At 42.0% G+C, this 26565-nt stretch overlaps 1 protein-coding gene across 5 annotated transcripts in view; it reads right to left on the reverse strand.

Annotated features, from left to right (window-relative positions):
- ANOS1 (anosmin 1) overlaps positions 1–26565 on the reverse strand; it is a 187377-nt gene that overhangs the window by 86036 nt on the left and 74776 nt on the right. For all 5 annotated transcript variants that reach the window (XR_010406022.1, XR_010406021.1, XM_064573704.1 and 2 more), the window contains exon 3: positions 406–468. Coding sequence is in view for 3 of the 5 variants with exons in the window: in XM_064573704.1 (XP_064429774.1) it covers positions 406–468 (63 nt within the window). In the remaining 2 variants the exon portion in view is untranslated. The remainder of the gene's footprint in view (positions 1–405; positions 469–26565) is intronic.

Here is a 26565-nt window from a genome sequence, read left to right on the forward strand (position 1 = left end):
GAACCCCGCTACTGATAAAACGGCTGGCTTCTCCCAAACAGCATGAGAACGTCAACATTGTGCTGACAATTACTGGTACAACAGCCGTGCTGGGAAGTAGAAGGACAGCAGTAGCTTCTACCTTGGAAAAGGTTCTCGTCTCTAAGCCTATGTAATAAGATGGATTCCAATAATGGAAGCGGCGGGTAGCTAGGTTTTAAGAAAGCTCAATAATGTTTCTCCCTTTTACATGAATTCACAACACACACACACACACACACACAGACACCCCTCCCTGCAGTCAACCGAACTCCCCAACCCGCAGCAGAATGCAGGGGCCCTTCCCGCCAGTGATCCGCGCGGAGCACCATCAGGCTGACGCCGCGTCCTGGGCACCTCTGGGCACGCGGGGCGGGGCGGCCTTACCTCACAGACGCTCTGGCACTGCTGCTTCCTTGGGTCCCAGGACTCCTTGCAGGGCTCCAGACACTGGGGGCAGTAACAGTGAAAGGAAAGAAAGAAACGGATGAGAAGCAGGGCCAAAGGGAAATCACCTGCACTCCTCACTTTTCCACGCCTGCTTCTGCTCGTCAGTTTGGGAAAGCCCGCTACTCAGTGCATCACTTGAATGGTGTATAACGGGCATCTGAGCGAGAGCATCACGACAGGACAGAACTTTAAAAGATGTCTATTTCAACACAGCTGGAAAAGAAAAGTTGCGCAGTCTAGAGGGGGCATGTAGGAAATGTAGTGCGATTCACCATCGGGCAGAACCGTTTAGATGAGAGATACTTGTATTCAGTAAGAAATGTTTTCTGGGGGCGCCTGGCTGGCTGGGTTGGTGGAGCACTCAGCTCTTGATCTCGGGGTTGTGAGTTCGAGCCCCACGTTGGGTGTAGAGATGACTTAAAAATAAAATCTTAAAAAAAAAAAAAAAAAAGGAATGTTTCCTAAAGGTTGTTGTCATCGGTGAATTTTGTTTTTTTCAGAAACTTTAACATGAACTTGCTTTACAATTGGCAACATACGACTACTGTCTATATAGTCTCCTATCGGGTGATCGGGTGAAGCTGCACTGTATTAAATATCTATATATAACATATAATTGTTAACTAATGTCTTTAGCCCAATGGATCTAACAGCATTAACATGCATCCACTTTAATTACTCTAGTAAAATATACTAAATACACCTTAACATGCTTACCAAATATTAGAATATATTGAATCAACCTAAATATATTGAATAAACTGATATGAGAGTTTCAGAGTAAAGTCTAAATATAGGTTTAAAATGTATTACCATATATATTAACAAATCAAAGATGATAACTAGGCTCCATTATCCAATAACAATCATAATAATAATGTTAATAGAAATAATAATGAATAGTACATATACATATATGTATACATATATTACATATATTTATATATGTAATAAGAATAATGTTGAATAAAGTATATATACATGTATAATAGTTTATTACTATATATATAGTATTAGTATAATATATAAAATATAATGCTATATATACTATATATAATACTAATATAATAATATATTAGTATAATATATAAAATATATGCTATATATACTATATGTGTACTAAGTACATTATTTATACTATTGCCACTAAACCACAGAAATATACACACATATATGTATACCACAGAACTATATATACTCCATAAAATACAGTACCTTATACAATATAGAATACTATGTATACTATATACAACATACAGTAATAAATAAGAGATCACAGCCAGTCTTCATGGTTGAAACTAAAACGTTACATTCATATGAATAGAGATCTGATTCTCAATTTTATGTCTTAATGCAAGTTTTAATTAGTAAAAATGAAGAGTCCCATATAGTTAAATGTCAGTTCTCTAAACATCGGCTTACCCCTGACTCCGTCAGGTCATACATTATTTTATCTCCATGATTTTTATTTCATTATTGATAAATTTCCCAATTAGGATCAAAGTTCTCAGTTAAATTCCAGATAAGTATACTCTAGAATTCAGGATATATATATATATTCATATATCCACATACATATATATATATGGACATATATATCCATATTCAAGATACACACACACACACACACACACACATCTATATACCGATACTGTTTTCCACTCCACTTGGTAGTCACCACCCCCTCTGTTTTAAAATAACACAGTTTAAACTCTAAGACTCTCTACTCTCCATGTGTCAACTGCCCATCTGTCATAGCAATGCTGCTCACAGTGTGATCAATGACTGATAGTATGAACACCTTGCAGTTTATCAGAAATGCAAGCTCATGGCCTGCCCCTACACCTAGAGTCAGAATCTCTGGGAACGGGGCCCAGGAATCTCCGTTAGCAAATTCTCCAAGAAATTCTGATGCTTACTAAACTTGGAAAAGACCTGCCTTATTGTGGTAAACATTTCCCAACATATACGTGTATCAAATACCCACATCATACAACTTAAAGTTATACAAGGTTGTGAATCATATCTCAATAAAGCTGGGGCAGCAGGAAGAACTGCTATAGAATTTGATGGGGAAAAAAGAGTCCATAGGGCCACCTGGGTGGCTCTTTCGGTTGAGTGACTGTTGATTTTGGGTCAGGTCATGATCACAGCATTGTGAGATCAGGTCCCACATCAGGCTCCACACTGAAGATGGAGCCTGCTTAAGATTCTCTCTCTCCCAGGACACCTGGGTGGTTCAGATGGTTAAGCATCTGCCTTCAGCTCAGGTCATGATCCCAGGGTCCTGGGATCGAGCCCCATATCGGGCTCCGGCTCAGCGGGGAACCTGCTTCTCCCTCTCTCTCTATTTCTCCCCCTGCTCATGCTCTCTCTCTCTCTGTATCTCTGTGTCTCAGATGAATAAATAAAATCTTTAAAAAAAAAAAAAAAGATTCTCTCTCTCCTTCTCCAAAAAAAAAAAAAAGAGTTCATATTGTCCCTTTATTTTTCATGAAAAACCAATCTATTTCTTGTAAGAATATTTTAGATTGTATATTCTTTAATGCTGCATGTGAACAATTCATTTTTTAGTTATTTTAATTTTAAAAACTTGAGCTCTTCCAAGACCTACACAAGCTTGTCCCAAGTTTCCTGGTGTCCACCTCTCCCAAGCATGTTAAAACCAATGCACAGTTTTTTGCCAATATAACAATTGTAAAAGAACACCATTTTTCTAACAGCAATGAAGTCACTTAAAAATTTGTCTCCCGAGGTGCCTGGGTGGCTCAGTCAGTTAAGCATGTACCTTCGGCTCAGGTCATGATCTCAGGGTCCTGGGATCGAGTCCTGCATCAGGCTCCTGAGCAGGGAGTCTGCTTTTCCCTCTACCTCTGCCCTTCCTCCCTGCCTGTGCACAAGTACACGATCTCAAATAAATAAGTAAAATCTTAAAAAAAAAAAAAATTGTCTCCCTTACACATTTTGTGAGTTCTTTCAAGAGTTAGTTTTGTTTCCTAAAGGTATGTCTGATTCCTTATCCTCAGACCTCTCTATTTGTTTTAAGATACTGGTTCTTAGCCAAAAAAGTTTAATGGTCACTTAATAAGTATATCTCGACCTAATTCCTTCTCAAGACCATCTGAAGTGAATAAACAGCATTCTTCAGAACACCTTGAGATTTTGTTCGGTTGGAGACGTGTCCTATGATGCGGGAGGACCCCTCTGTAAGATCTGGGGAGTTTTCACGGACACAAGTTCAGCTACTCACAAATTAAGTCTTTATCATTTTATTCAGGAAACATCCAACAAACATCCATTCCATATGAAACCGCTCAGCGCAATGTAGCTAACAACGTCTCAACATAATTACGTCAATCTTGCTTCGGATCACTGCTGAGAATGTAAATTGTGAACACAGGTTAGCGACACGTGTGCTCATTTGCATTGTCATAAGTACAGACCTCGGTACCTTTAAAAGTTTCAGTCCTTGGAGAACTCCACAATTCCACCTAATCCTACTCCTGACAGACCCTGGAACAAATACCTTATATAAGACAAACATCATTTACAAAGAGAGGCATACTTGTGAAATGCTAATGGAAGCAATATATAACGTACTTGTCTTCTTGCTAATCTAGCATCGCTATCTGCCAAGTCCCGCATCAGTGTAAGCATTCAGTTGTATTTCAATTGCATGCTTGCCTCATTTCCAATAACCAGTAATCATCAGTGTCTAAAGATACATCACAAAATGTTATTAATGACAGCCAACATTTTCTTTTAATAATCCTCTGTGAAAACTATCTGACAAGAAAAGCCTGGATATGGAAATCTGAGTAAATCTTTGCAGGATCCATTTGCCAAAGCTCTATTTCTTTATAGTGCTCTTAGCCAGGTAAAATGATGGCAATAAAAGCCAAAGAGCGGGGTAAAAAAGCCCAACCATTTCTCTCATGCTTCAAACAGGAAGAAAAAGCATCCTGTTTCTCGGGGGGAGGGGGGGAAAGAGGGCAGACTCAAATCTCATTTCCATGAGAAAAATAATACTACAAGCAGACAATTGCTTTGGAATATACTCCATATCACAACGATAAGTGCCCTAGTCAAATTCAAAAAACAAAAAAACAAAAAACAAAAACCCCAGTAACTGAATTTACTATTTTAGCAAGCGTTTTAAGCTTTCACACTTTAGGATGATCAACAATTTGAAATTATTTCTTCCCACGTTACTGTCTCAAGCCAAACGAAGCAAAACTTAAAATTTCAGGGAAAATTTTAAAAAACCGGCTGACAGAGCTAATCACGTAGATCATCATTTGGAATGTAGACACCAATTAGTTCTCACTTAATCTAGAAAGATACATTTGCAGTATCACTTCCTTAGCTTATAATTCTGTATTACATTTATACTTAAAAATACACAGTAATATAAAACATGTACATATAATATTCTACTAAAATGTAAGACACACGAGCAATGAAACTTTGTGACATTTACTACGATATTCTTAATACGTAGCAGCAGCTCAATAAACATCTGTTAAATAAATTTATTGATAAGTGTCAATGTTATTGTAGGCAGTTCCTGGAGTTGGCACGTTCGTATTTGAGCGTGGAGCTATTTCTCCAGGGACCAAGCAGATACTGAGTAAGAGCGAAGGAGGGTAACTTAGGAATGATGGGAGTGGCAGGAAGAACAGAAAGCTGGAGAGGTCAGCCAGTGACCAGAGGACGACTGCTCCCCACTGCCTTCTGGTTCTTGTCCAGGACCGCCTGGCACTCCAAACTTCACAGAGAAGCCAACGACACTGACTTTATGTAAACCTTTCCAACGTCTACGTATATTGCGCAATGCTGTGCAGGTAATTTTATTGCTATTTATTTAGGGCAGGAGATATTAGATACAGTATTTTCATTGCCTAAGTAAGTGGTTTTGAGATGGCAGTGAGTTTGCCCTCGCGGGGAACACTGGGTGATGTCTGGAGATGGTTTTGTTTGTAGCAACTGAGGAGAGAGGTACTGGCTTCCACCAGGCAGAGGCCAGGGACGCGGGTGAAACATCATCCAGTGCACAGGCTAGCCCCCAACGTGATAAAAAATTATCCGGCTCCAGATGTTCATAGTGCTGAGGTTGAAAATTTTCTTTTAAAAAAAGCAACATAAATGCAGTGGATTAGTCATAATAACAGCGTTGATCCTGAGAAAGAAGTTGCCTGGGAGAGAGGAGTAAAGGCTAAGTCGAAACTGTCACCTCTAATCATGCCACAATTCTCCATGTTTTGGTCACATTCAACCTTCTAAGACATGGTTTTGATAATGGGAGTTCTGTGATAAAATCAGACAATAATTATCAAATTAAGCCCAAAGTATATGGTTTACATTCAAAACATCTGGCCAACCAGCAAATCCTTCATAAACAGCTTCTTCAACCCCTCATGAATTACTTTCTACGAAGCTGGTCTCTTTTCTGTTCCCCAAACACTAGATCCCTCGACTTCCACTGGGTTACTGAATTTCTTCCTTAAAGAAAGCCTATCCTGTCCTTCTCCACTCCAGTCAACAACTGCTTCAAACCACCTGTTTTGACCAGTGCTATCCACAGAGCCCGCGCTGATTCCTTCTCTGCAAACCATGCAGCTTTTCCCCAAGAACGCTCACATTAGATTTTCGAGTTATTCGCAGAGGCTACGTTGTACTGAAGTTGCATTATCTCCGACTGACTAGAAACTCATCTTTGGGAGCGCCTGTGTCTGCTAAACGTTCATAGTCCTTCACAAGTCACGTGGGGGCGAGCGTGCAAACGACAGGACAGATTCTCAGGCACATCCCATGGACTGTGGCAACGCAGCTGGTGCAGGATGGAGGCACAGAAAGCCTGCCTGGGTTTGAGCCCCATCTCTGCCATGTGTCTCACCTACAACTGTTAAAAAAAAATCGCATAATTATTTAGCCTCCATTTGCTAATTCAAATATGAGAATACAATCATTCATATTAACTTGTGAAAAATTTTACGGAACGCCAAAGAGTGCCAGAACCTTTACGGATACACAAAGCACTCTGAAAATCATTTGTTCAATGGGGTCCCATTATAACAGGTCTACGGAGGTATGTAGCGTTAAGTACTATTATTCTTACATTTTAGACAGAGGAAACTGCAGCGCAGAGAGGTTGACTAAACAAAGCAAGTGACTGCAGTCGAGACTTCAGGAACTGGGAGTTGTACCCATGCTCTGGCATACTCAGAGGAATGTTCTTTCCATTACAGAATGCCGCCCTGTTTATGCCACGTGCTGCAAAGGCTTAATGACGTGATCTATGTGAAAGGGATTTGGAAACTGAAAAGTACTTTGCAAATCTTTAAGATTCTTAAATTATGATGATCTCGGAAAGGATTCAACTCCAAAATGCCCTAGGTGGGTGTTACAAATTCCGAGGTACTTATGAAATCATAACCAATAAGACTGAGTATTTCATATCACAGACAAAGGGATCCAACTCTTAGGAGCCGAAGTACCGACAAAGAGGGAAATTACTGATATCACTTTGGTGAACTACCATCTGGACAGATGAGCACGAAAGTCCATACCTTACATTTAACCAAACACTTCCATAGAAGGAAATTATATTACCTTCTATTGCATTACCAGCAAAGGAAATTCTATTACCTAAATAGCAATTACAATAAATTCTGAAGCATAAAAGGTTCCTATAAAATTCAAATTTTCACACATGTCCAATAATCAAGGAAACAGAACCCATAATTACATTTTATTAAATAAACAGAACCCGTTAAAACAAAGCCACCAGCATTCTGTACATTCCTACCTGTTCAAATTAACATCTGCTAAATCAACAAATTAGGATTAGTATTTCCTATGTGCGATGTATTCATCTAGTCTCCAAGATGGGGAGAAATTGGCAGTATTTCTGCCCTAACGCAGTATATAATCTCCATGGGAGAAAGCCTGTGATTAAGTCTAAAGTGATGAAGCATAAAATAACCAAGAGAAGAATAAGGTGCCATAAGACACTGAAGAAGGGATATGTATTTCCGTCTGGGATAACTAGAGAGGAATGTAGAGAATTGAGGACTCATGGATTAACCTAGGAGGAGGAGTGGGACTCTACCAACTTTCACAGATCTGGGGCCTGGATGATATACGTGGGGTGGGGTGGGCGGCGTATATGATGCAGGATAGCTAAAAGAGAAAACGCAGTAAACTACAAGGCTAGAAACACAGCCCTTGGAATTCAATGAGGAGCCACTAGCTGTCCTAGAACAGAGAGGTGCTTGCCTCATTTTGTGTTTGAGATGACTTGAGTGTTGCTGCAATATAATGATTTAAAAATATATATATTTGGTCATTCCGATGACCGAAATATATTTCTCAAATATATTTAATCTTTGTCCACCGTTCCTGAAAATGCTTCAGAGCCACAAAGGTGAAATGGGTGTCTTGTTATTAAGGAAGGTGACTTTAGGCCCACCCCTACATCCACCAAAGGGCAGGGGCTGATTGACAGGAGGACCAATCATGTGATCAGAGGGTTGGAACTTTCAGTCCCACCCCCTGACTTCTGGGGAGGGGAGAGGGGCTGGAGATTGAATCAGCTAATACTTAGTCAATCATGGCTAGGTAATAAAGTCCTCATAAAAACACAATAGGACCAGAACACCTGGCTGGCTCAGTTGGAAGTACCTGCGATTCTTGATCTCGGGGTCATTGAGTCCAAGCTGCATGTTGGGTGTAGAGATTACTTTATTAATATATATACACTATATGTACACACATACACTTACATAGATTACTTTATAATATCTCATATATATAATATATATTACTTTATATATCTCTTATATATATACTTTATATATATTACTTTATATGCATAGTATATATACTATATATATACTTTGCATATATATATATGCATATATTTAAAGTATATATATATGCTTTAAAGAAAACCCACAAGGGGACTGTTCTTTTTATCCTTTCCAGACATTTTTCACGCTTGGGCAACCAGAACAATTCCATGTGCCACAGAGCTGGGCCCCAAGCTCCACAAGGACAGAAGCTCCTTTGTTGGGGACCCTCGCCCTATGTGTCTCTTCACCTGCCTGTTGATTTGTATCCTGTATCATATCTTTCCATAAACTGGTTAATGTGTTTCCCTGAGTTCTGTGAGCTGCTCTAGGAAATTAATCGAACCCTAGTAGGGAGTCGTGGGAACTTCCAATCTATCTCCGGTCTGGATCTGACTTTGGCCTATAAAGTTGGGGGCGAGGTGGACAGTCTTACAGGTTCTGTGGTATCTGATGCTATCTCCCTGTAGATAGTGTCAGAATTGAGTTGAATTCTCAAACATGCCGCTGGTGTCTGGGAATTGCTTGGTGGTGTGTGTGGGGGGGAACCCCCACATTGGAATAGGCTCCAGGAGCCCTAAAAGAGTTGGAATAGGAGTTGGATTACAGAGGTGAGGTTGTAGCAAATGAAACCAGAGCAGAAGTTTTTGCAATGTCTTTCAAAGCTTCTGTCTGCCATTTATAGTGTCCATATGCCATCTAGATGGCAGAGGACAGTGGATAAAAGGAAAAGGAACATGAGCCTAGGAAAGGCAATGTGGGGCTGCAAGCTCATGGACACAGTTACTGGTTTGCTGTAAAAGACAGGAACGAGGGAGAAATGAGAAAAGGAAAACACACCAAAATTTCTAACCTCGATCTGAAAAGGAACCCATGGTGTCCCTAAGGTGGAGTGCGGGGGAGAAACAAACATAGGGAAACCTGGGCAGTTGAGACTCTAACATGATGAGTTCAAGGCATCCAGTGGACATACACGAAGGGATGCCCAACAAGCTACTGGAATTGTGGACATGGAGTTCTGGAGAAAGGCTGAAGAAATGATGAGCACTTATAAACTTCTCTGCTCTTTCTATGTCATTCATTCATTCATTCGTTCCTTTTATAAATATTTGCCGAATTCAATTACCGCAGTGTCATGCTAAGTAACGGGTCTGCTAAATCTATGAACTACACAAAAAAACTGCCTCCAAGTTCTATACCATCTAGAAAGGTTAAAAAAATAAGTCATGTTTGTTTATAAGCAAAAGTCCAGGCTACATGTGAAAAAGGAAACAGAAAACATGAAGATTAGAGTGTCAAGAATTTGGGGAGTTGGGCTATTCAAGAGCTAGAACGGCAACACTGAGGAGATCTCCCATTGCTCAGCAAAGATGTTTTTGTTTCCCCTTTTTGTGTTTGTGCACAGGACACTGGAACTCAGGGAGACACAGACTTGGAAGATGCTGGTGAAGAGAAGGAAGGGATCAGGTGGAGGGAGTCTGACCGAAGATGGAGGAGAACAGGAAATAATCAATTGATCTGAGGTCCCAGAGAATGTTGCAGGGGCTACAACATGAAAACACAGAATTTTAGAGAGGCAAGGAATTTCTGATGGCATCTATCCCAACCCTACACCCGCCAGACTCAGGAACTAAAACATCTTCATGGAGGCAATGGCTGGTTAGCAGGATTTCGGACCACGACTCTATCTATAATTGGACACGGGCCATTGAATTTCACTGTTCAACTTAGGGGATGTAAGAATTTGGATGTGGAGATACAAGACAACGATCAGGAGAAGCATGGCTGTTCTAGTCAGAGTTTTCCCATTCGGTGAGAAGGTGATCAGATGTATGTTCCTTTCAACGTGTAGTTCTGGTGGTTGAGCTTGAGAGGTCTTCAGTCGATGGACAAGACAGATGACGAGGGCACAGAAGTGGATGATTCCTGCCAGGTCTGAGGACAAGAGACAGACCCTGGATCCTTGGAGTTGGATCAACCAGGAGGACAATTCCTCATCTACCACCTGCTAAATGGTTTTTCCCCATTCTAGTTGTATTTTAACCTCTCTGAACCATAGGTTTCTGCCACATAAAAGAATGGAATAATATTTGCCAAAGAGGATCATTTTGAAATAAATTTTATAAAGAGAACCTTTTAAAATACCTACACAAAAGTAGGTGCTCAATGAATCTGGTTCCCTTCCATTTCTAAAGGACCAATTGAAAGAATTTATTTTAGTTCTTTCATATTTCCCTGATACCTATCCTTTTTCTTTTAACCAAAGAAGACAATAAAATTTCTTTTCTTTCCAGTCTCTCAAGCATGTTCCAATAATTGTTTTAGAAGTACCATTTTTTTTTTTTTTTTGCCAAAACTCCAACAGCTATGTTTGGTTGGGGTGGCATTATTCTTGTGTGTGTCCAGAAGGTGGGATCAGAAGGAAAACTTGGAGACTAGGGCACTGTGCCATTTTGTAAGACATATGGTATGCTTTCACAAAAAAAAATTTCTGTTGAATAATATGAAAGCAAATAATGGTTTATATTTAATTTTTTGTCTTCACTGTTGCCTGGGTATAAGGAATAAGCTTTGAGCCTCACCAAAAAAAAAAAAATCCATCTTCTCATTTCATACAGGTACATATTCATAGCATATAATAATGCTATCAACAAAGACCATTTCTGTTTTCTAAATTAATGGCAGCAATTTCTCTGGGAAACTATAGATCTGGTTTTTATATGGAAGTGGATTTTTTTTTCAATACATTTCCTAAAATATGTGCAACCTACTGCTGCCTTTAGAAGTATTCATGGACTCCCTCCAGCTCTAAATTGGTATAGAAATTGTTACAATCCTGTATGTCGAAAAGTGCACTGTGTCTTGCCAAAATAATGAAATCTTTTGGCAGACATCCTATGGAAATACAGTTGAACAATCATCAGAGCCTAAACCACAGAGGATTAGCATGCCAACCCAGCACAACAACGTTACGCCTTAGACATTTCATATCACAAATCAACTTTCTCCGAAACGATCAAAGGATAATTCCTTTCCCACCATGATGTTTATCTGCAAATCTGGGCCTCCTTTTATCACAGCTATTTCTCACAATAAAGGGAACTCTGACTTCAGGAGCTCTTTTAACTTCAGTGAAGGTGTTTAGAAATAAAGAGAAAACAACTGAAGTGGAAAAACGAGATTAATCAAGGTAGTTATTACCAGAAAACCACTCTCTCGTTGTAGTTCTTCCTCACCTAAACTATGTCCTTGTGCATGTCATGAAGTCTCCTGAGACAGGTCATGGACTTCTGTTTCACTGAAGACCACACATGCTTTCTTCGCATCCAGATTTTCTGCCCAGTCTTCTGCTATGGAATTTTAGCATACCACTGCAGTTTCAAATAATATTCTCACGGTTATTTCCCAAATTAAAAAGATATTAATTACAGGGCGCCTGGGTGGCTCAGATGGTTAAGCATCTGCCTTCGGCTCAGGTCATGATCCCAGGGTCCTGGGATTGAGTCCCACATCAGGCTCCCTGCTCCTTGGGAGCCTGCTTCTCCCTCTGCCTCTCTCTCTCTCTGTCTCTCATGAATAAATAAATAAAATCTTTAAAAAAAAATAAAAATAAAAAAAATAAAAAGATATTAATTACAAAGGTAAAGTCACAACTTTACAGTGGAGAAACTGTACAAAGAATACTTTAACTACGTGATAAAGTCACATCTCCAGAAATGGGAGAAGCACAGCATCCCCAAGGCAGGATTCCTGCCCAAAAGGCAGAACCTGAACTGAACCACAAGGAAATAGCAAACAAATCCAGAATGAGTCTCCTGTGAAGCAACAAGCCTCTAGTCTTAAAAAATACCAATGTTGTGAAAGACCAAGAACGAATGACGAATGCTTCCAAACTCAAGGGGACTAAAGATATGCAGCAATCAAATGCAGAGCACGATGGTGGGCCGGATCCCGAATCAGACGAAACAAGGCTACGAAGGGTATTACTGGCATAATGGGGAACATTTAAATGTAGACTACATATGGAATAAAAGTGTTACATCAGTGTTAATTTCCCTGAATTTGGTAATTCCACAGTAGTCATGTAAGAGACGCATGCTAAAACTTTTAGGGGTAAAAGAATCATGACGCCTGCAACTCATACCTAAACGGTTGGAAACAAAATAACAACTATAACGGCATGCATACATCCATTTTTTTCTATGTATACATAAAGAGAATGTGATAAAGCAAATATGGCATGCACAAAGAAGTTAACAATCTATAAATCTAGACTGGGGTCGGCAACTAGAAACCAGAGACCAAATCTGGCCCACCATCTGTTTTGGTAAAGAAAATTTATAGGAACACAGCCACGCCCATTTAGGTCACCACTTCTGTGCTATAATAGTTGAGTTGGCTAGTTGTGACAGACCTTATGTCCAAGAAACCAAAAAATATTTACTCGTCTTTCACAGAAAGTTTGCTGTACCCTGATTAAGATAAATGGTAGATGGAAGTCCTTTGTATTCATAATTTTTTTGAATTTTTAATAATCAAGGTAAACATTAAAAATACATAAAGTAGTGGTGCCTGGGTGGCTCAGTTGGTTGAGCGTCTGATTCTTGGTTTCGGCTCAGGTCGTGATCTCGTGCGTCATGGGTTCAAGCCCAGCGGTGGGGAGTCTGCTTCAAGGTTCTCTCCCTCTGCCCCTCCCCCTGCTCACCCTCTCTCTCTCTCTCTCTCTCTCTCTCTCTAAAATAAATAAATCTTAAAAAAAACTTTTAAAAAATGAAGTCATCTTAATAATACTTGAAATCTCAAAATCACAAATGTTCTTCCTCTGGCATCATTAGAAAGCTATTATGGACATAGATCTATGAGCAAAAGAGGATGGAAAATCATAAAGTGGCCCTCAATGGGCTTATTTAAATAAGGAAGAGTGGAGATTTACAGACAAATGCTTCAGGTCCGAAACCTGCAGTGACTGGATGGCACGTCTTCCCGCAGAATCTTCTGGGCTTTGTAAAGTTAGACCCAATAGGTACTATCAACAGGTGGCTTCACCACAGCCTCAGAAACCCTACAGTAAGGGGGACAGGGATGGCAGACTCACCCTGGAGGTCTTACATTCATTCAGGTGGTTGTGGGATGAACCCTGTCATCCTCACTTTGTCTTGGTTTTTAATGACAAAACACGGGAAACAAGTTCACGCCCCGAAAGCGTCCCTCCCGCCTTTGTACTAAATAAACCCTTCTTATAACATCAAAGCAAAAGATTCCTTGCAATGAAAATAGGAAAGGAGTATAACCTACTTCTTTTGCAGTTGTGGACCACTCCATGACACGTCCTGAATAATTATGAGCTTTCAGTAGTATTTGCACTTCCTGCCTAGATTCGTACCTTAATTCCAAAATCAATCCAAGTCATATTTATTACAAGTCCAATGAGGGAAAACCGATGTTGGTGTTTGGCCAAGGCAGGGAAGTAAGGAGGGATGGTGCCCTTTCCTCAAGCGAGGAAGCTGACATCTGAACACGAACATTTTCCTGAAGATACTTAAGAACTGACCCTCAGTAGGAAATGTTAAATACATTGAAGAAGCAGATGGCCCAATCAAAGATGTACCTGCCAAGTCAGCCTTTCCGCTGGGAAAAATAAAACATTTATATGTAATCAGAGTGCTCAAAAATTCAATAGCTAGAAAGTATTATCTCTATGCGTCTGTCATTCCAAACCCAGAAAGTGTAAACATACACACACATACACAACATTTTTTAAATTATAGATTGATCATAGGCATCTGTGTCCTTTGGCAGACCATCCAATCAACCACTCATCTTTCTCCAATATTGGCCCCCAGTAGTCAAAATAACCCAAGAAACTTACCCCAGCCATTAGTCGGATCTTGGAGGCTGAATTAAGGAGAACCATCTCATGCAACCAGAATCTCAAGCTTTCACTAGATCGGATTTTACATAGCCTGGAATCACCAGTCACAGCGTCCTGCAGGCTTAAACAGCCAGACCCCATCTCCTGAGTGAAAGCCAGAATTTGATCTGCACAGCATGATTTTGACACCACTGAGCCCCTAGGTTAAAGAACTCCTCCTTGACATGCTTCAAGTTGAATGGAGATTAGGATTTCCATCACTTCATGCTACATTTAAAAGCTTATGCAAGTCTAGCGTTGATCCTTATCTTCCTATGTATTTTTTCTACACATTTTCTTAACAACACACAATTCCTAAGAAATCATGTAATTGGTAGTGTTGGAGAACCGTGTCAATCGTATTCCCAAGCTGGGTGGCCTGGTGTCCTTCTTCCCTGGGCCACAGGCCTTATAAAATGTTGCACATGTCACGGGAGGAATTAGATTTTTCTACACTTGATCTTAGCCAAAAGGCCGAGAAGCGATAGGAATTAGATTTTTCTATTTGCTCCTATGTTAAATCTCACGGAGCTACTTTTCAATAGCTTCTATGTGCTGTGGGTTAATAAGACTGTTTCTACCAGCAGTATTTAAGAGTGGCGTAGGTACATACTCACTTGTCAGCGTATGATTTCCGAGAAATTAAATCTGTTTGTCTGAGAGGTGAGTGATTGTAGTAGGTTCTGAGAGACAACCTAAAAATGAAGCAAGTCCTTAGCTGGACAGATCAGCAAGAGTGTCAACACTAATCCTTTTCAGATAGAAGCCGTCTGTAACACTGACAGCTTAATATCTTATCTGTGTGGTTTGGCTGTCTGACATGTCAAGCTCAAGGAAGGCATGGTGCGCTCTTGAAAGGACTAGGGAACCGAAGCTCATAAGGACTTTCATGCTTCCTGTCTCCCTTGCCAGATCAAATCACCCCAGCTTTGTCAACATAAAAGCGCCTCGAACACATTAGTGCATCCCTGAACAAACCCATTCAACTTGGCATTATGTGGTAGGTCTGCTCAAAATTAACGAGTGAGTCACAATATTCATAACTTTCCAGAAGCTGAGAAGAAAACATTGTCATTGAGGGTTTATATTAGTTATGGGTGGGAAGCCCTATTTATATAGAACCTACCTGACCTTTAACCCAAACTCAGAACTCACACAACCTCATTGGGATCTTTAATTTTGTTCTTCCCTTACCCCCCCAAAGACTGATACTGAGTTTCCGCTGTCCAGTGGAATGCCATTATAATAAGATGACAATTAAAGCTACTTGTGAACCCAATCACAACTAGCAGCGAGTGCAAACTCACTAAGTATGGGTCACAGCGAAGGTCTGTTTCATGCTCCTAGTCTTTCAGGAAACTTTGCACCGGGTCTCGAATGGCCTTCTTTACACCGTGCGCAATGTTCACATGGGTTTCTCAGGCTACTTTCCCTCGTAACTCCCTTGACCTGAAACACGTAGTCAAGAATCAACCACAGACGTCTCATCTTGTTGTTTTGCACTTAATTCTGCGAATCCAACACTGTTTAACTCTATGCTGACTCTCTTGACTCCTTTACCCACTCATTCATCTGCGGAACCAAAAAATCTAGGAAAAAAAGGCAGCTCGAATCGTGTGGCACAGTGCTGCTGAGTGCTGGAAATGTGGCCAGTGTGACTAAAAACCAAACACTTAATTTTTATTCATATAAACGTGGAGAGCCATGTGGCTCGTGGCCACCATACTGGGGATGGCAAACTGAGTGTTAGAAAAGCACAAAGGTGTGCATTCAGCATCCATTACTCTCTCTTTCTACTGGGAGAGGAAATAAAAACCGCATTTCCCAGATGACCTTGCCACTGAGATTCTGAATCAATTAGGCTATGCTAATTAATGCACTCATGCAGCAATTAAAGGCAGAAATGAAGCAGAAGATATTTTCTTGCCTCTCCCCTGTTCACTATTTCTACTGTCATTTTTGACTCCTTTCTTCAGCTCCTTGCATGTTTGGAGAGGCTTTATCAGGGGAGGATTCTTAACTCTGAGGTAGATGTTCTGGAGAATCCTCCACGAGAGCAAGACGGTCAGCTCTGCCCAGCTCTGGAGTCCTTTCTGGACATTGGGCATACGGCCCATCATCCCTTCGACATTTCCAATCATTGGTGAAGCACCTCATCCCCTGTGTAAATTCCTTCCAGTGTATGTACCTAGAGTGGTTTATTTTCTTCATCTTCACTGCCCAATACAAGAGACGAAGATGCTAGCTGTGCACTCAGACTGAACACCTACACCCATCACAAACGCAAAGAGTAGATACAGCTTCTGATTGTCTACTGTGTCAGCAATGTTCGTCCTTAGCCCCAGGATCCCTTCACTTTGGAGTAAACAAAAGTAAGTAAGCAAAGTAATATTCTCCCTCTGCTTTGTTCCTTCCCCGCCCCCTCTCCTGCATATACATCTGCTGAGCTACATCTGTGTGTCTGGCACTCTGAGAGACACGGGGAGGCCATGTACACATCGATATTCTGTCAGCTTCAACCTTAAGTACAACAGAGGACAAAATTAATGACACCATTACAACACAGCGGGTCAATGCTAGGGAAGAAGAGTGGAGAGATGCACAGCCGGAGTTGGACAAAGCTCTCTGGGTGAAGCCATGCGTAGGCAGAAAACAGAGCGCTGAGCAAGAAAAGAATGAGGAGCAAAAGAAGGTGGGATAGAAGAAGATTATGCTCCTGTCAGATTTGATCTTTGGAAGCATGAAAATAAAGCTGTAAATTCCGGCAACGTAGACCCACCCGAAAGGTCTCTGCTGTGCTGAGATGAGAGACATACATGATTCATGACACACAGGCTACTCAGTAAACTTTAGCTCGTGGGCAAATGGAAGCTGGGATCCTTGCGATCCTTAGAGTAATTGCTGAATGTGTTTCCAGAAGCACAGCAGGCATGATGTCAAAATGCAGAACAGAAGAAAGAAAATGAGTCTGTTACTGAAGAAATTTATGTTCCCTTTATCAGAGACAAGTGATCTAGCTTCCGTTTCTCCAAATACCCGGCGCCATTTGTAGAACCAATCCTTTAATTACCTCACAAAGACAGCATAGAGAGGTCTGCTTGATGAAATGGTAAAATTCCCCGAGTAAGACTGCATGCCCTTGAAAACGACACGTACATGGACATAACTATATCATAACAGCCGTGTGTGGAACTCATGACGTAGCCGATGTAGTCATGGACTGCTTTCTTCCGTTTCGGGAGGCTTAAGAACGTTCTTAAAAACAGGAGCTTAAAAAAGTCTCGCTCACACATAAAATGATTCAAGAAATTTAGGCGACGTGTACAAACCCCCTCAATCTGAATCGGCAGCCTCACGTAATTCAGGACCGCCGCGTTTAACAGTCTAACTGGCCAGTGACGCACAGAACGAAAAGTGAAGGGTATTTCACACATTTTATTACTCGCTTCCCAATTCGGTTTGTTCAGTCCACGTGTCAATCTGTGAGAATGATCTTAGACGCCTTGAATCCGCACAATCATGGAGCAGCCAAACTCAACCAAGACACTGCTCACTGATCATCATGTAGCCACATCGCTGACCGCCAAGCATACCTGCTTTGTTCCTAGTGGCACTTGGTGCACTTTCATTTGCTGCACCGTGCTGTTCTTCTAGTTGTTTTTTTTTTTAAGATTTTATTTATTTGACAGAGAGAGACACAGCGAGAGACGGAACACAAGCAGGGGGGAGTGGGAGAGGGAGAAGCAGGCTTCCCGCCGAGCAGGGAGCCCGATGACACGGGGCTCGATCCCAGGACCCTGGGATCGTGACCTGAGCCGAAGGCAGACGCTTAACGACTGAGCCACCCAGGCACCCCTGTTCTTCTATTTCTTAATATACTACCAAATCTCTGTGTGTTTATTCAAAACACGAGAACTCGTACCTAATGTATTGACTTCAAATAGGAAATGTTACTGACTCATGCCAAAACTGTATCATGAAGAGAAGAAAAAGGAAAGCATCAGACTGGAGTCTTCTGTAGGAAACAGTCCTACAAAATATTTTTAGAGATTCAAGACTTGTCCAAGAAGGCCAGTCAGTCCTTCCTATGAAGCGATGGGCTCCTCTCTCTCTTGTTTGTTTATTTTGGACAGGAAGGTGCCTGCTGTTTGTTGAAGGAGCGACAGCAGGGGCGCCCAGAGGATTCCCTCCCGTTTGCTTTCTGCAGCCCGTCCCCACCGAGAAGGCCAGCGCAACGGTGACGACAAAATGCTCTTGTGCCCCGGGTCGACTACTCCTGAGGAGTTTTATAGACCACCTAACAATCAAAGAAGGGGGTAAAGGCCGCCTTTGTGCCCGCGGTTACTTTGTCTTCCCTCGCCCGCTCCGCAGTCCCTCCCAGCCCCACCACCACAGCCGCGCATGGCTAAGCTGCCAGAGGCATGGGGCTTTTCACTCCGAATTTCACGGCAGGATAAAATGCAGGGGCTGTTTCCCTGGGGACCTAAAAGCCCTCCTTTGTGAGCCCAGTGGAGGGTCAGGTTAAGTCCTGCATTTTGGCAGCCGGCATCTGTTTGTCTTCATGCTGGGGTCCTCTAACGGGAGGCAGGGAGAGGAAGGGAAGCGCAAATAGGAGCCAGTCTCAGAAAGTGCTCTTCTCGGAGGCACATCCCCCCTCTGCCACTCGACAGAAATCAGGCGAATGTGAATCCACTGCCTACCGCACGGATAGCCCTACCAAATCAATTCGATGAAGCTGCGAGGGACAGCGCTTTCCCCTTCTTGCAGGCTGAGTTCACTTGTTGCTTAAAAGAGAGAAAAAGAAAAAAAAAAAAAAAGCAAAGCACAGCCTTTTGCTCAGACGTTTTAATCAACAAAAAGAACCTGCCAAAAATGGTATTGGAAATACTGAGGATCTATTTCTCGGGTCTTTCTTTTCCCCCACTTGCAATAAAATCAGAGAACTTTGGAATTAATGCTTCTCGATACGGGAAACCTGTTGCACTATTAACAGACATTGCTATTCAAGCTTGATAAAGGGCTCATTCTATCCAAGACGGTCTCCACGAGGAAAAGCTTCCCAGCACATGATTAATGTCAATCATTTCTGTAAGCTACCAGGACAATTTCTGCTCCAGAAGGAAACCGATGGGTAGATGTGGCCCCTAAAAACTTCAATGACTGAATACGACCCACATGAGTAGTTCGAAAACAGAGAGGGTTTTCTAATGTCATTATAATTGACACAACAATGCTTTTCCTCATCATCACAGGATTAACTTTCTTCTCTGCTGTTGTTCTTAGATATTTACTTCAGAAGCTCAGCCCATATGCAGAAGAAGCAGCATTTTAAAATTATGAACGTTAAGTAGGATAGTCACACAAGTGGAATGCCCAAGGAGTAAGGAATTTTTCAGGGGATGAAGCAATAAGAAAAAATTTTGTGAATTTTGCAGAGTTACTGCAAACATAATCAGATAGACACACACATACGCATACACATGCATGCGCACGCACACACACACCCTCCCCCCAAAATAAAAGCAATACACTGCCAACTAAATAGTTCAGGGAATAATCGGATGTTTGGAATGAAGAAAAAAGAGGCTCTCAGCAAAGTGTTCCATGAAATAAAATAGCAATCCTTACATTCACCGTCTCATTAAACTTATTTCTTGTGATCCTTTTGTTTTCCCTTCAGCAAGATGGATGCAATTATACCATCCATCTTTTTAAAATAAATTCTAGACATACCAATGGAAGAGTTGGCACTTCCATTTACGGATTCCTAACATGCTTATGTGACCCACAGAAGGTCTTTCTACTGCGGAGGAGCGGAAGGTGTGTTTGCAACTTGGAACCGTGGACCTTTATCTAATGAGTCAATCTGGCAAAATGATGTGTCAACCCAAGGTACCGGTGGCTACAATTTTAAGCTTAAATCAGACACTGCCCGAATGAACTGCGCCCTCCTATTCTATTATCATTCTGTTCTGCTTCTGTTTAAGACTTAGGTTGACAAGAATCGTACCATGTAGAGTACCTTTTGGCCTCCACATTATATTAGATGGGTTTCCCACATGTAATTTCGAAGTGAAATGCTTTTACCACAAAAGGATCTCAATTTCAAATGCATGCTCCTCCACGTGCAAGTCAAGGTTGCCCCCTAAGTGCAACGAGGCAGAGTAGGAAGCGGGAGCTGCGTGCAACGTCCCGTCAGTGGAGAGGAGTCCACGTGTCCAGCTCTCCAGCATCAGGAGGAATGTCCATGCCTGCCGGAAGCCGAAGGGCGAACCACACAAACTCTCTGCACATGTTGGCAAGGCATGAGTTGACTAAGATTTCGACTGTTGGTCCTCCTAAAGAAAGACTTCCCGTGTGGACCCTCAGATTCTATATGCAAGGCACCTGGAGTTCTTCAGTCAGCTTTACGTTAATCAGTGGCCTTGCCGAACCAACAGAGTGGCAGATCTGTGGGATTGCACTTTGTGTTTTTACTATTGCCTCCTTTTTTTTGTATTTCTCCACTCACCTTTTGATTGTGTTATCCTTAAGCTCTTTTGTCTCCTCTATTTATTTTGCAGTCCGTCTTATCTTTCACTTGTAAGTGAAGAAACATAAGCTCAACCTCCGTCTGAACTCAGAAAGTTAGGTCTACCTGTTATGTGTAAGTTTTGTGTGAGTTTTTTCTTCTTATACAAGAAGATTGGGGGTGGGGGGCTGCATAGAGACATACAGATCGTCTCTGATTCTGGAAAATAGGTAGTTTTAAAACTCTCCATAATTTACTTTTTCAAAAGAGGCAAGAATATCTCTAGCTATATCTAGGCATTTAGCCTGAGGAGAATCTTTTCTTGGGGAAGAAGAGCAAAATGACCACGTCTATCACAGATACTTTTTTTTTTTTTTACGTTAATAAAGAGCAAAGGAAATGCTGGTGAGTTTGGGAACCACAGTAATAAGCGTGGGACAATCAAGGAACACATCTTCAGGCCAGTGACTGTGAATTTTGTAGGCCTAGTGATTTTGGAAGCTGCTGCTAGGGTTCTCAAATACTTTGCTATATTGAAAGGATGTCCTGTTCCTCAGCATGCACACAAATATAAGCACTGAAACCCATTTTCCATCTATACTTGGCTACAAGAGAAAGCTTTCTATCTTTTGTAGGTTGCAACTATTAGTAAAGTCTACCCCTGCCTGCCAGAAAAAGGGAGGCTTGAGAGTAGAATCATACTTTTAAGAGAGTATTTCATACAGCATTTGCAGGCTCTAATGGGATCGGGGTTGAGGGCTTGATCCCCATGTGGCACAATGGGCCGTACACAGAGAAAACCATTCCACCTCGAAAGGCGTCCTGAGCAGGCCACTGGTAAGAAATGCACCATTCATCTTGCGGACACGGGCAGGGTTTCTCAGCCTCAGCACTAGTGACATCTGGGGTTGGATAAATCTTTGTTCAGGGAGGCTGTCCCGTGCATTGTACAATGTTAGCAATATCAGCCTCTCCCCACTAAATACCAATAGCATCTCCATCCTCACCTGTGAATGGGGATATCTCAAAACATTGCCAAATGTCCCCAGGGGCGGGGGGAGGGCAAACATGCCCCTAGTTAAGAACCAGTGTGACAGCCTAAGACCCTAGATAAGATAAGTTAGCTCAAAACCATCACCAGCAGGGAAAAAGGACTCCACGATGCTGCATCAGAACCCTTGTCTCCACGATGTGGATTTCTCAATAACAGGATCCAGATTGAAATTCTGCCATGAGGCTAAAAAGAGTAGGTTGGGAACAGAAGTAACTCATTATAACAGTTCAAAGGATGAAAGAAAAGAAAAAGTAAAACAAATAACTATCCGAACACTTGAAAATAAGTTTAGGGTTTCCAAAGTATTTCCACAAATCAACATTGCTTTGAATATTTCTGTGGGACTTTTGCAATATTCATGCAAAAACGAGTCAAATCTGTTAGCTTTTTAGTGAACAGGATGTTTCTAGCTAGAAGCTATTTTAGAGGTACTTTCTCTCTTAGCTATAAGCAGTCAGCAAATAGAATTACTGTGCTCATCCTCCTTGAGAACAGACCTAAGACTTCCACGAAGATGAATGACAGAGGAAAGAAATTCGAAATTCTCTCATTATACTCTTTTGAGCCAAACAAGCACCTTCAACGCATGCATTTTGATTTTACCACGTTTCAAACACTGTGACCTGTTCTGTTCAGTTCAGTCATCTAATTGGGAGCAACAGATACCAAAACTTCCCACAAAGCATCTGAAACCCAGGGAAGTTCATCAGGTTGTAAAAAGGTTACAAACTGATAGACGGGCCAATTAAAATGGTTCTCAGACTAACCTTCATAGTGAAGAATACTTCGTATGCCTCTAAAGTGGACCAAACAGTGTATGAAGACAGAATAACTATATAAAGATCATTTCATAAGAAAACAAATTTAATCAGATCACCTGCTAAAAAGAAGCATCCAATAAACATTCAAAATAAGTAATTTGGCCATAATTCTGGAGTCTAAAATAAGCAAAATAATTCAAAATAGGCAAATTTTTTTTTCAAAACAGGCAAACTTTTAACAATTTTGCTATGCCTAAGCCAAGCTGAAGAATGAAAATTCATTAATACATAATTATATTCTTTGTATTTTGACCAAATATTGTCACTTCATAAAACTAAGGAACCACAGAAATTTGTTACTCTACTTATATAAAGTAACGGCATTATTTTTAAAATACCCCAACGAATCTCCGCAAAGTCCAGATATGTTAGTAAATAGTTTTAACATATATAAACTCATTTCCTTTTTAATTTCTTGTATGTCTCTTCTTTCTGTAAAGTGATGGTAGAGATATGTGGACATACGACATCTGAAGGGACACCACACAGAAGAGGGCACACGAGATGTTTAGTAAATAAAAATGGGAACCCTTGGTATTTTATCTTCAGCGTAAAGAAGCAAGCAAGAGGTATCACTCTCCCGAGTCGGCGTCTCCTGCATCACCAGCCCCTCTGTTACAACGGCTCCCTCAGGGAAAGGTTTCTGGGACGTGAAGATCCACTAGACAAATGCTACCCTGCCCTAGTCTACTTCTCTTCCAGGAATGACTCCTGAATTCCTTCAGCACCCAGAGAGTCCGCAAAGGGGTTCGCCCTTAACTCCAAGACATTTCATAAAGTACAAAACCGAAACTACCCCCACATCTCTAATGGTAAGACGCAGATCCAGATGGAATCGCTGGGACCGGGTGTGAGACCGAGGAAACCAAGGCCCAGGGAGTTGACATATGTGATGAACTCAAGGCAACACATCTCAACCATGACAAACGCAGGACTGAAGACACATCTCAGCACCTCGCTACCAGCGCTCTGTCGAGCCCCTCGCGTTCACCCACCAGTCACAGTACCTTCCTGACGCACCGAGAAGGCACCTGCCACAGACTCTCATCTCCTCCTTCACCTCAGTTTTTGCCAAAGTCCTACTACCCTCTTCTCTTATACTCATGAGGCCAAGACTTTTGTCTTTGTTCATAGCGATATCCTCAGGGCAACTCTCATGAGGAGGGGGTCCTCGATGAATGAACACAGCAGTAACATTCCATCACCCTCGGTCTTCACGAGACCAAGTCCCACAGTTTCAAATTTCTCACTAACAGGAATGGTCCTCTCAAGTTTTGCCAGCACAAGATGGCACCCCAACCAGCACCACCGCTTGTGGGGTTCCTCTCCTTGGTGCAACAGGTTGCAGAGGGTCCTCTCCATAGGGGTTGACGTAGATTTCCCAGGGAGCTGATCAAGCGGAAAGTTCAGGGCTCCTCACTCCCTACGAGCCCCTCCAAGGCCCTGGAGGATGTCCTCGCAATGCACTCATGTATAAAACTGGCAAACTTCCTATTTTCACTCATTTTTCTTAATTACGTAAGTTTCCGTTCTACACACCTCAGCCACATGTGGGCAACAGGCTTTATTTTTGGCAAAGTGTCGGCCAGTGTTAGTTTTAGCTGCTGCCTGGGGAAGCTGCAGTCGCCTTGTGCAGACTCGCCCCTTTTCCCAGAGGCTCCAGGTGTGTGGGGTCTCTCCTGGGAGTTGTCTGGGCGGCTGCAGGAGACCACGGCATCCTGGTACTCTGCTACGTTATGGCCTCACAATGTGCTCAGATCGTGTCTGCTGATGGACTTCCCATGTGCCCTTTAAGAGCACACTCCCAAAGGCTTCTCGGGTAATCAGGAAAAGGCAAGTAAGAATCAGACAGTGTCAAACCACAGTCTATTTGCATTTGCGGGAAAAGCATGGTCAGAATTTAGAGATACAAGACGGGGCAAACAGAACCAGTGTAGGAATGACAAAAAACAGAGAGCAAAAACAGAGGGTCAAAGATACACTCCCATACAACAGGCCGATGACGATGATGAATATCACCCTCAGGAGGCTGTCCTTTTAATAACCATGCTTAAGCATGCTGTGGAATCAAAGGAATAGGAGAGGTGTGGACAGGGGGAGAAATCCAATTTGTAGTCACAGAGGGAGTACTGGGTGAAAACCATTTGAAAAGGAGTCAAGGCTTAACAGAACTAGTTTATCAATGAAAGACATTTCAAAGCCTTAAAGAAAAATTACTAATGCCCATTGCTAATTCATCATTCTGCAGATTCTCATGCAAATGTTCTTTGGGTGGCTTTGATCCGCACTGACACCTGAAAGAAAGCACACAGTGTCTGCAGACTGGAGAGATACTGGGAAGGAACGGGGCGCGGGAGGACACAGAGCCCTGTGCCTGGGAACTCCGGAGCCCCAGGCGCCGGGCGGCCGAGCGGCAGAAAGCAAGGCTCCATCCTGGCCTGCCCCGGGAACTCAGAGATGGCTCCTCAGTGGCCCCACACCTCTCAGGCCACAAAACGCATACCCTCATCAAAAGCAGATGGCCTTCCCATGCCCTCTTTCTTAAAACCAATGCAAATAGCCTCCTGGGACTCTAATACCCGCAAGCATGAAAAGGAGAACAGAATATGTTAAGGCCCCGAAGAACTGGGTAGAAAATGTTAAAGAAAAGTAGCCAGAGAGTGGCCAAGTAATGGAGCTATCGCCTCATCGATGAGGGAAAGAAAAGATTATTTGAGGAAAATTAAAGAGAAGCCCTATTTCAGAGCAATATTCTCATCTGACGGGCAGCCAAACTCGACATTTTCACCTGATTTAGAACAGGAGCGCCTCTGCTTTACGGGATTCTCAAGCAAATGCTCTAAAAACCATTTAAAATGATACTGAATCAAGAAACAATCCCCCAGATTGCGATTTCTCCACTGGCTTCCACGAAGTCACACAATAAAACACAAGTGGGAAATCATGCATAGAAAACGAGGCCGACCGCTGGCTTTCCGCGTCTACGTGAAGCAAACGCCTGTCGACCTAGTAGGTTAGCTGGAATTCCACGTATATTCCCGCAGTTTCCATCACCGTCAGTGATCACAGGGATCAGAGGTCCTGTCGCAGGGTGAAATTTCCCCACTGGACATGCCGTCTGGACAGCAGCTCAAGAGAAGGGGAGGTCACTAGCATTAGCCTCGTGTGCATTCAGCCTTTGGCTTACTTGTTTAGGAAGGATTTAAAATGATACACATATTTATAAAAACATAGAAAAATAACCTGAATTGGAAGTTAATGAGAAGAAATAAGACAAACCAATAAAGTGTCTGATACCAAATTATACTCTCCAGAGGCCTTCCCACTCATTGAAAGGAGACCACCAATACTGGTCTGAGCTTTCCACTACCCAACAGAAGAGCGTGATCAGTCCACACAATTCAAGCATACATTAGTTAAAAGCAAGGAAGTAGTCTGGGGAAACAATGCTTCCTAACACAAATACCAAAAACGATTTTCTTCTCAAGTTCAGAAAAACCACATTCTAATAACGGAACGGACTTAAGAGAGTCTTCATAGAAGCGATGTTGAGGGGTTCACAGGGCTCTTTCTCGAGGCATGTTTCACTCAAGGGTAGCATCTCACCAAAGCAAACTCAACACCCTCAATTCTGAAGGTCCCACAAACTCTGAGTACATAACCAGTCCTTTGCCCAACTGGATTCAGCCAGTCTTTGTCCCACTTAGAACACTGGGTGTAATTCATGCTAATTTGTTTCTCTCATGCTCATTTTTCTCACGTGCTCATCTTTGCATTGTACCTCTCGTAAGTTCGGTAATTTTGAGGTGGAAGACAGAAGAAACAGAGCTCAACTGATGGCCAAATGAATGGGTGTCCATGAACCCGCTGTCATGCGGCTTGGATGCTCTCCGGGATGGAAAGGAAGCGCCCACGGAAATTCTTACTGTCTACCCCAAGAAATGAAGTGG

The sequence above is a fragment of the Mirounga angustirostris genome, unplaced genomic scaffold (genome assembly GCF_029215605.1).
Source record: "Mirounga angustirostris isolate CCGP_5_RB_7025 unplaced genomic scaffold, mMirAng1.0.hap1 SCAF_11, whole genome shotgun sequence".
Taxonomy (NCBI): Eukaryota; Metazoa; Chordata; class Mammalia; order Carnivora; family Phocidae; genus Mirounga; species Mirounga angustirostris.